The 11,846-nt window shown below is 41.5% G+C and overlaps 1 protein-coding gene across 1 annotated transcript in view; it reads left to right on the plus strand.

Moving 5' to 3' along the window:
* Window positions 1-1,597: 1,597 nt before the first annotated feature.
* smyd1a (SET and MYND domain containing 1a) overlaps window positions 1,598-11,846 on the plus strand; it is a 17,599-nt gene continuing 7,350 nt past the window's right edge. The window contains exons 1-2 of the mRNA XM_050053188.1: window positions 1,598-1,912; window positions 7,743-7,919. Of these exons, the coding sequence (XP_049909145.1) occupies window positions 1,776-1,912; window positions 7,743-7,919 (314 nt within the window). The 5' untranslated portion in view covers window positions 1,598-1,775. The remainder of the gene's footprint in view (window positions 1,913-7,742; window positions 7,920-11,846) is intronic.

Consider the following 11,846-nt stretch of genomic DNA (forward strand, 5'->3'; position numbering starts at 1 on the left):
TTGCTTTGTATGTGCTTACTTGAGACTGTTATCCAAGTAATTTTTTTTCAACTTGATAATGTTCACTGAAAAAATTAAATGCAGCACTTTTGTTTTTGCTCCCATTTTCCCAGGTTGAAGTTAAATATCTTAGAATTTTTTTGCACTATAGAGATGTACTTCTCACAAATTTTGTCCCAAATTTGTTAAAATCCATGTTAGTGAGCACCTTTCTTTTTCCAAGATAATCCTGACAGGTGTGGCATATCAGGATGCTGATCGAACAGTATATTACTACACAGGTGTGCCTTTGGATGGTCACAATATAAGGGCAATACAATGTGCAGTTTGATCACACAGCACAATGACACAGATGTTGAGAGTTTTGAGGGAGTGTGCCATTGGCATGCTGACTGCAGGAATGTCCATCAGAGCTGTTTCCCCTCAACTGAATGTTCATTTTACTACCATAAGACGTCTTCAGTGTTGTTTCCCTGAATTTGACAGTACATCCAAGCAGCCTCACAACCACACAAGTCTGCTACAATGACAAACTGCTGTCAGATGAAGACCCTGGTGAGGACGACGAGTGTGCAGATGAGCTTCTCTGAGACAGTTTCTGACATTTAGTTCATCAGAACTGTTGCCCATAAAGTGAATGTTCATTCCATAACCACAAGCCATTTCTAATGCTGTTTCTTTGAAGTTGGCAGTACATCCAACTGGCTGCACAATGGCAGACCATATTTTGCCACACCAGCTCAGGACCTGTGCCTTCACCTGCAAAATCCTCTGTGACCAGCAACCTAAACAGCTTTCAGCACAAACCATCATAAACCATTTCAGGGAAACTCATTTGCATGGTCATCATCCTTACCAAGGTCTTGACCTAACAGCAGTTTGTCGTAACCAACTTGTGGGGTTGTGAGGATGGATGGCTGGATGGACTGCCAATTTCAGGAAAACGACATCGAAGACATCTTATGGTAATGAAATGAACATTTAGTTGAGGGGCAAGAGCTCTGGTGGACATTTGACATCTGTGATGTTGTATTGTGTGATCAAACTGCACATTTTAGAGTGTCCTTTTATTGTGACCATCCAAGGGTACACCTGTGTAGTAATGATGCTGTTTAATCAGCATCTTGATATGCCACACCTGTCAGGTGGATGGATTATCTTGGAAAATGAGAAGTGCTCACTAAAAACCATATCAACTTTATAGGGTGATGGTGTGTCAGTGTTGTGTTTACAGCTTGTCCTGCCACTCCCTATAGTGACCAAATAAAATTTAAAAAATCACTTAATGTGGCTATAAAGGCTTACTAGGTAAAAGTAACAGGATGTGACCTCCACTGTACTGTGTGAAGTATTTTTTATAAAAGATACAGCAAAGAGGCTGCCACTGAATGTGAGCAGCTCCGTTTCCTGTCATGTGCGTCTGACAGACAGCCACAGCTGCCCCGGACCAAAATACCACAGGAGGGACCAACCCAAACAAGGGGACGACACCCACAGACTACCTCTACCTCTACTACCTCCCCCAGCCCCGCTCATTTCCCACTGCTCACCCCCCTCCCCACTCTGGGGAGGTGGTACAACCCCTAGAGGGGGTGAATTTATTTTTGGCTGTTGCAGGGGTCGGGCTAAGGAGAGTGGGGGCAAGTGCTCCTGAGAATTTCATGAGAACTCTCCACTCCCTGCAGCTTGTTTAGTCCCTTATCCCTCGGCCAGTCCCACCCTCAGCGGCTTTCTCCCTCCTCTTTGTCTCCTCTGTGTTTTGTTTAGCAACTACAATGACTGTGGGGAATATGGAGAGTGCTGAGCTGTTTGATGCTGGGAAGAAAGGTCGAGGCCTGAGGGCCACCAAAGAGCTCAATGCCGGGGAAGTGGTCTTCGCCGAGGCCGGTTTCTCTGCTGTGGTCTTCGACAGGTACGAGGCTCCCAGTTGTGGTTTTGAGACAAGACAGACAGGTATGAGGACTGACCTTTTCTCACTGAGCGTGTCTTTGCAGATCTGGGTGACACACTGCAGGTGTGTTGTGGACAGTCAGGCTTCTCCGGGCTGTGGCCTCATTTCTAGATGCCCAAATTCTCATGACGCCAGCAGTGCAAAAGCTGGCAAGGTGTCATGAGAGCTTGAGCATGACATACTTTTGGATTCAGTTTTCAAGAGCAAGGAGGCTCTACCACAAAAGGATTATGACATCTTGCAATCTCTCAGATTAAATTAAGAGATTCCAGTGACTCCACATGTTGCCTGAACCAGAGGGTTAAAAATGTTAGTGTCAAAAAAATGACGCTGACATGCAGTATTGAGTCTGTATGTGCTTTGAGACACTGCTAATACCTCTATTTTTATTATTGTTCATATGCTACATGCTACACTTTTAATACTGTGTTACAGCTGCCAAAATTTGTACGGCAAGTGTTTGGCATAAGACATAAGGCAGGTATTGTGGCAGTTTGTTCCAGATATGTGGTGTATGGAAACTGAATGCTGCTTCTCCATGTTTAGTTTTGACTCTTAGGACAGTCCGCTGACCTTAGAGCTCTGGTAGGTTTATAATGCAAGTGCACATGAGAAATATATGTTGGCTCCATTCAGTGTTTTCAAACCAAAAGTGGTGTTTTAAAATAAATTTGAACACACAGGAAGTCAGTGTAAAGATCTGAGAACTGGGCTGGTGTGGTCTTCCTTGGTCTCAGTGAGGACCCTAGCAGTAGTGTTCTGAGTAAGCTGCAGCTATCTTACTGAGTTTTTGAATTGTTTGCTTTAAAGCCTACAAGGGGAATTTCAGTATTTTTCAACCTGGACCATATTTCCTCATGCTTTTGTGTCTAAGTTACTTTGGGGAGCAACAATTTTGGAAGTTGGTCCAGTTTTAAGAGATAGTACTGCATCCAGTAGCAGTGACACAGGCTGCAGTGTAACCACTTGGGCAGGTGTGCCCCATTTATTTAGTTTTTTGCCACTGACAGGCTCAGATTGTTATTATTAGTGTCTTATAACATTACAGGAAGAAGACTGTTGCTTGCTTGCTTGCTGCAGGAGAAGTCTCATTCCGAAATTGCACAGACTTTTACACATTGTCAAAATCTACTAAATATTAAACCATGACACTGAAAATCTTTTTGATAAGAGTAAAGCCAGTTCAGACCAAAGATCCCACTTGAAACGAGTTGAAACAGCATGCTACTTGCAATGTGCCATTCTGCAATGTTCTAAAAACATGCTGGTTCACACCTTTACAACTAGATGAAACAGTGTCTCATCTCCATGCAGCACTGTGTACTTTCATGCTGATTTACAGCTTCTCAGGCTTATTTTGTGGCTGAATATTATTTGTAGTTTCTTAAAATATGAATGAGGATAGTGATAGTGAGATACTGGCTACAGTTGCATTTGTAATAGTGATGAAACAGAAACAAAACGAGCATCAGATGGATTGTATTCATAATAAATACGCAGCAATAATATAAATAATCAGCACCAATTAATCAGTCAGTGAGAATGTGTGTGTAGAGGGGGCGTAAGTGCATACAGTGTTAGCACAGAAACAGAGGGCTGGGCAGGGACGGAGCACCTGCTGCAGCAAGTGAACATGCCATCTGTGGCCATTTTAACTTGACCAGTGGATTTCACTACAAGCCGATTGCCTGCTGAAACAGGTGACAAGCTTTACGTTCTAAAACCAGCCACCGGCAATTTGACAAGCTGAGTTACAGGTGGGCGGTGAAAGACGGTGGGCTCTTACACTGGACAGACGTTAAGTTTTGGTTGGAATGAAAATCAGGCTGATGATATTTTAAATGTCTACCTACGATAGAATTTCACCTAGTGTGGATGTTGACATGGATGTTTTGCAGATGTTGGGTTTTGTTCTTCATACCTTACAACTAAATGTCATTATTCTACGTCAAGATGACTTTGCCATGAGATGTTTTGAAGATGTTGGATTTTGCTTACTTAACAACACAACTTAAAACCTACAAAATATAATCTGTCTTCAGCATTCTATGTCGAATTGACTTTGGCATTAGGTGTTGTCCTGAGGTTATATTTTGTCACCTGACATCAAAACCTTCATTCAACCAAATATGAATGTGTAACAACATTGGTGTCCAGCTGCATTCATGTCTTCAACAGGCTTGCATTTCTTTTTCAAAGCTGGAGTAAGTAATGCCAGTAATGCAGTTTTTGCATTCTGCAATATGCATACAGTGCACACAGTGTTCAGCACTTATCTGTAAATAGTTGGTTGGTATTAAAGCTGACTGCAGCCTGGTTTGTCTATGTGCTGGGATGCCATGCACAGGTCTGGTAGCGTAGTGTTTGAGCCATATAAGAGCTTAGCAGCAGGATGTTGGCTCACTGAGGGTATCCAACACAGTAGGCATGCACTAATGGATCTGCCTAATGTAAGACAGGAGCTGTCCAAAACTACAGTGACAAAACAGCTGCAAGTGAGTCAGAGCCACCGTGTGTGTGTGTGTGTGTGTGTGTGTGTGTGTGTGTGTGTGTGTGTGTGTGTGCGTGTTTGTGTGTGAAGCTGCACAGGGCTTCGCTGCGTTCCAACAATCATCAGGAGCATTAACAACTCTGTTCCCTGTCCCTTTGGACTCTGCTGAATAAACACACAGACACATGCTGCTGTCAGCTGAGACCTGTGTGTTCACTCACACAGTGCACAGTGCAGCGTGTCATCATCCAAACAGCTCAAACAATAAGGGTAGTAAGGTTCTGTGTAAACATGTTTGCAAATCTAGATTTACTTTTCTTTACTCTTTTCTTAACTTAAAACAAACTGACAGAACTGTGACATTTTATTTATGATATTCATGCACAAGGTATGTGCATGTGTATGTGTCTTATTCATGCATACTGTATATTTAAGTTTAAGTTTAAATAGATATGGTATATAGAACATAGTATGCACTAAATGAATGAAAAAGTGAAAGCTTATTGTGTTACGTATACAACTATGCTTAAGACACCACAGATTCATAGAAGTCAGAACCAGTTTTCAAACAATAAAAATGTCCAAAAATAGAGAAGCAACATTCATAAATCTTCAGACTGACATTGTTTACAATAAGATTCATAAATAACTGACATAAAACCATAAACCATACAGTGCAAAAGAAATCAGAGTAAGGGACTGTTCATTATTTAGGAGGAGGGAGGGTGTGGTGCAAAAAGGGGGAGGCATTTCAAATAATTTCTTAAGTGCTGGGGAGGTATTTATATTTTTTATTTTGGCTTAGGAGAGGGGCATACAAATTTAAATGGCTGTATTTTGTATTTATGTTCAAGAAAACATGTATGTTTTCTTTAAAAATTGTCAAAATACATCACTTATCATAGCCAGAAACCATAAAAAACAAAAATATCATTGGATTTTCAAATTTCCCATGGTCCTTGGACACATCATGTGTGACAAACACTTCCGTCAGAAAAAAACAGCTTAAAATAGTGATATTTCATCGAAATCACTTTAATCTATGTCTCATTTCAAGTTTGGCCAAAAAAAAGCCATTTGTACGAACTTACCAGCATGCATGACAAGAGTGAAAAACCAAGTTTTCTTTTCAAGACACCTTTTAACTTTAACTTTCAAACATCAATGGAGGCCTAATTTATGGTGAAGGGAGGGTCATGCATTTTCTGCCAGTCACTCAGGGGGGCTCAAGGAAGGGCCTTTCCCAAACCACCCCTGACCCCCACTTCCTACCTGCTTTTATTCCGTTCATGCTGAGGGTCCGCCACATTGAGTGACATCCCAAACAGACTAGTGAGGAGTGGAAGAGAGTTCTAAAACCCTCCGACAGTGAGCCGACATTCATGTAGACTTACTGACCATATGCAATGCCATATTGTGTTTGTCATGCAAGATGCTCCGTACAAATAGCCTAAAGTTCTGCGACGATCCTTACAAACGTAACCTGCTCAAACTAAGATAGACATTTATAGGCCTCCTTTCATACAGTTAACTTCTTAAAGATTACATTGTATTTAGGATAAAATATATCCTTCTCTAGTCTCTTGGAAACCGTTGTGTTCATTTGATTATAGTGCTGTATATTTACGAAAAGTGTTACAAAAAACAAGCAACTTATAAACATCAGTGAAAAAATGTTTACACAAAAAAAGAAAAGGAAAGCCACCAAAGAAGCTTAGGAGTAAGTTATTTTTCTATTTATTTGTTTATTTTATATAAATACACACACACACACACACACACACATATATATATATATATGTGTGTGTGTGTGTGTGTGTATGTATTTATTTCTTTTAATTATAAAAATACAATATACAAAAATTAAGGTAAACAAAAGCAGCACATACAAATTAAATATAAGTGCCACAAATACATATAAAGAACATAAAGTTGGATTAAGCTTTATTTTTCTCCATGGTTACAAAAAGTTATGACAGTTTCTCTCAAAGTTTGTCCCAAAGCTTGCTGCTGTGTTTATCCCCTACACCTTGATGGAGGGTGCTTCATTCAGCTATGAAGGTGACTGTAAACGGAGTTACACTCTACAACGAAGTTGGAGTGGCAAGTTTCCGGTTTCGGAAAGGCCTGATGAATATTTGTAGCTTTAAAAAGGGAGAGGAAAAAAAGAAAGAAGTTGAAGTTGAAGCCCTGTATTTGAAACAGAGAAGGTTGGAAATGGATTGCAGCTGCTGCCCTACACCTGCACACCTGATCCCACTCCTGCAATAGGAGGCAAAGACAGAGAGAGGTGGAGGGGGGAGATGTTCCATGCTAGGAGCGAGAGGAGTATGACACAGAGGCTGTGACAGTTTGCAGTCTTGAACAACTGAACAAACATTCCAATTATTGATTATCTGTGTACCAGAGCATTTCAGAGTTTAGTCGAGACATGTTATGGAGCATAGCTAATAATAAAATATTAACATCATCCACTTCTCTTCTCGACTTGGAGCCAGTTACGTAACTGCATCAATTGTAACAGGATCCAAATATGATACTGCATCTACTACAAATGTTAAAAGAGCAGAGAGATGAAACTCAGACTTAAACATGAGGAAAGTGAGCTGGAAGAGCGACGAGTCGATAGCAAAAAGAGCTCAGAGATGCTCATGTGTTGTTTCTGACATGCAAAACGACAGCAGGATCACAAAGCCCAATGTCAAAAAGCAAGATAAAGAAGACAGCTCTTACTGTAATATGAGTTTTAACAAAAACATATGAGGCAGTGATAGTCAAGTTATGGCCAGCAGGCCAAATCTGGCCCTCGATAAGGTGCTGTGTGGCATGCTGACCATTTTCTTGGCAATAAAAAAAAATGATACACATTGGGATTTTTTTGTACATTGAATGTAAATAAGGAGCCAGAGTGCATAAAAATAGCAACAGATTATTTTTCAAAGAAAGTGGATCCCCCCAACCAAAGTCAGGCTAAGCCCTGAATGTCCTCAAATCCTAGAAGCACCTCTGCTCACACCTGCACTTTTGGGCTGCTGCAACTGGATTTGCTTTATTTATATATTGTATCTGATAAATATGATTGTTTGTTTATTAACTGGCACTCAGAGAATGACTGTTCTCTTTAGAGGAAGCTGAACAGTCTAACTTTAGCTCTTTTGCCCCTCCAATCCCTTTAGTTTTCTTTGGTCCAAATCTTCACTGGGACCTCTCAATGCAGGTTTTGACACATCAGTGAAAGATATATTTTTTTTAAAGTGCAGCTGTAACATCTCTGTGTTTTGTCTTGTGTTTCCCTCTCAGTTTGGCCACTCAGGTGTGCCACAGCTGTTTCCGGCACCAGGTCAAACTGCACCGCTGTGCCCAGTGTAAGTTTGCCCAGTACTGCGACCGCACCTGCCAGACTGCATGCTGGGATGAACACAAGCAGGAATGTGGAGCCATCAAGAAGATCGGCAAAGCACCCAGCGAGAACGTTCGGTAAGGAAAACTGAGTCCACTCTGCATGGAGCTGAGAGGGGGCTGCAGGAGGCCGATGAAATGAAAGTTGTACCCCAGACCAGTTTCGTGCACAGCCATTTTGCAGGGCAGGTGCTCAAGTGAAAAAAATGGCATTCCCTCCACTTATTTTTTTCTTTTTTCTTTTTTTTTTTTTGCTCACATGAAGTCTATTTTGCCAGCACCCTGAGGTATACAGTGCAGTATGAAAACTGTGTTCTCTGAATGAATGAAATAATAAAACAACCAATCTTCCAATGTTCGGGTCTATCTGGGCATGTGCCTGACCCAGACAGTACCTATGTATGACAAATAGTCACTTTCTGGGGAACATATTACTCCAACAAAAGATATCATACAAACTGAAGGTCCTATTTTGCAGAATACGGTGTTCTCCTTGTCTCAACTCTGATACTGAATTACTTTTTTCAAGCCTGTTCTGCTTAGTGGTTTAACATCTATGTTTGGAACTTACTGAAAGTTAGTCTATGCAAAATAATGTCATAAGGTCATCAGCTACAAATATTTGCAAGTGGTGACTTCAGGAGATTGGGACAATAGCCTGTACAGCTCAGAACAGCAAAAGGCAGACCACATTAAATGATGTTTTTTTTGCTATCTGGTCAGTTGGTCAACAAGATATCTCATGTACGGAATTTGATATGGATGTTCATGGTGCCCAGAAATTTTCTGTGTTTTTAGCGACCCATCCTGATTGGTCGTCTTAAACCATCAGGCCAAATTTTCCCCATGATCAACACTTTGGTCCATGACAAGGTGTCTCAGATACTGAGAACTGGATTTCCATGGTATTTGTCGAGGATATGCATGTTCCCCAGAGGATGAATTCTAATGTTTATATGACCTTTTCGGTCAATCGGTCCACCACTGTAGTGAAATATCTCAACAAACTGAAATATCTCAACTACAGAATGCATTGCTATTAAATTTTGTACAGGCAGTCATAGTATCCAGAGGATGAATCCTACTGACTTTGATGATCCCTTGACTTTTCCTGTAACAACACCACAAGGTTGACATTGTGGTATTGAGTGAAATGTTTTAACAAACTATTGATTGCCATAACATTTGGGGCCTCCCTAGTGTAGTGGTTAGAGCACTTGTCTTCCATGCAGAAGGTCCAGCATTCAAATCCTGCTGGGGTCACTGTCAGCAAAGGCATGCAGTCGCAAGAGGTTCCCACCACCAAATCAAACAGGACCAGATTAATCTGAGCTCCTCAACAGGGGCACATCTCAAGCCCATCATAGACAGGAGGTTCCAGACATAAAAACAGATTCATTGATTGCAATTACATTTGGTACACACACACACACACACACGTATCTCTCCCTAAATAAGTGAATATGTTTTTAGTTGGCATCATCATTAGGTTAAAATGTCCTTTTGCCAAATACATTGGTTTATGATGTAATACCTGCAAAACTAAACACTACTGTACTTTGTGTTTAGTGCTAATTATCTAATTTTGGCACGCTTACACATTATACTAAGACGGTGATCATCATAAGCATTACGCTTAACATTAGCAGCTTTACATTGTTATTGAGAGCATATTAGCATTTAGTTCAAAGCAGCAATGTGCCTAAGTAAAACCTCACAGAGCTGCCAGCCTGGCTCTTAGTCTTGTTGTTGACAAAATGTCAACAGGCCAAAATGTCCTCTTATGCTGGGTTTATACTGGACACGGAAGCACACTGATTTGTTTCTTGTTGCACAGCTGCCTGTCAGCATTCACCTGTCGGTTCACACCAGAAGCCATTTCTCCCAGCTGCACAGCAAGTGATTCTGTTTAAATCACATGTAGAGCTCTGTCTCTGTCTGCCTGTGTGTGTGTGTGTGTGTGTGTGTGTGTGTATTTATTATACACTTAATATTGTTTACAACACATTTTCAGTGTGTTTTCTTGCCAGATTCAGTCATGGTTTGAGCAAAAAATAGACCAGACATCCAAACTATCGCTGTAGATCGCAAGCACTAGGCACCGTGCTGCATCCAGTGTGAACTACCCTGCTGCTTAACGTGGGCATCGAAAGCAAGCAGGCAGTGCTTCACAGGAAATCAGTGCATTTTGCGGCTCTTCCACATCCAGTGTGAACCTGGTGTTATACCTAGAAGCATACAAATTTTATGGTCAGACTGCCATGGAATGTACAAAGCACACATTCATGATCATCAGAGGATTACCCATTTTGATTTTAATGACATCATTGCCGTTCCTTTAATCAGGGGCGAAAATCCCATTTCATAGTTGGGGGGGACAATAAACAGTAAAATTTTAGAGAATAATTCCAGGGGGGGACAAGGAAAAAAAGTTGTAGCCTGTCTTTTATATAGCATCTTTTACCGCAATTTGATGCTTTAATCTTCTCTCTATCTCTCCAACAGGCAGGCATAGGACCTTTCTTAGCACTGGCTGAGTCCACCTGCACATGTCCAGATTTAATACAAAATTAGTGAAATCAAATACTTATGAGAAATGGCTTAACAACTAAACATATCCTGCAATTAAACTGGGATACCGGTTTATTAAACAGTGTGCTGTGAGATCTGCCGCTACGCACCTCACAACCGTGCGTGATAGTCGCTCGTAATGACCGCTCCTCGTCGGTTAAACTGCACGTCTTTCATGTTTGTCTCACTGACAGGTGGAGAGCCTACAGACAGGTACCCATTAGTTACGAGCCGCTCCGCCACTGACTGCTCTTGTCCTGTTCTCTCCCTCTTCTTTCTCTCCTGTCCTCTCTATCACTAAACTCTGAGCTTAATCATTAGCTTTTAGCTTAGCAGCACTCGTAATTGAATAGGCTTTTGAACAATGCAGGAGAAATGTTGCAGACAGTTTATATTATCAGGCTGGGCCTGGGGCTTGTTGTAACAGTAAATGGGATGTGTTGTAACTTGTGTAAGTTAAACTGTGTCTGTGTGAGTGTACATTTTACCCTGTGATGTGCGATGTGGGCAGCAGGTTCCAGCCACACGCTGCTACTGCTGCCAAGTAGCTACTAACGGCTGCTAGCCCCACCTGTTGGAAAGAGTGTGGGATATACCACTACTAGGAATGGGAGAGGGGACTAAATCTTTTAAGATTTAAATAGCACATTACTGCACGATTATAATGAGCACCGCTTACATTGTGCTTTCAAAAAATACTACTGCATTGTTCAAAAATTATTAATTGTGTCTCAAATTATTCTGGAGGGGTACAGCTTTACTGAAGAGGGGGTCATGTCCCCCCTGTCCCCCCCCCGGGATTTCCGCCCCTGGTCTCCTCAACAGCTCAAACTCTCTGCAGCCTCTTCTCCAGCTCTGCTCTGAGTAGGTTTGTTTGAAGGTGCGACTCAGTGGCCTGCAGGCGGGCACTGTGTGCATAAATAATGTATTACACTGTGATGCAATAAAGTTACTGAAGTAAAGGCAAGAATGCAAACAGGACATTTCAGGCAGCTGTGGAGTTGTGTGTCTGTGGGGACTTTAGCCTGGACTTTGTTTTTGTTTTTTTACTTAGCAGACCTCATAGATGCTTATAAATGATATATAACACACTAAAGAAGAGGGAAAACCCAAAAAAGCATAATAGGTCCTCTTTGAATTCATTCGCTAGCTAGAAGTCAGCAGAAGGAGAGTTTACAGACTGGTGAGTAGATTTCCTCAATCTGATGAGTGACCTGCAGCCACACATCACCACTAGTTTGTCGTTGAAACAGAGCAAGTCTGGAGGACACCATCCTTTTCCAGCTGAGATGAAGAGGTGTTTTCGTGGTTGCCGTGCTGGTGCAAAGGTGAGGCTTGGAAATGGAGATATAAGCCCTTTCTGCCATCAGTCATCATGGGAAATGTCAACTCTCTGCCCAACAAGAGTGATGAACTGGAGATATTGGTGAAGAC

Source organism: Epinephelus moara, chromosome 9 (genome assembly GCF_006386435.1).
Source record: "Epinephelus moara isolate mb chromosome 9, YSFRI_EMoa_1.0, whole genome shotgun sequence".
In the NCBI taxonomy this organism is placed as follows: Eukaryota; Metazoa; Chordata; class Actinopteri; order Perciformes; family Serranidae; genus Epinephelus; species Epinephelus moara.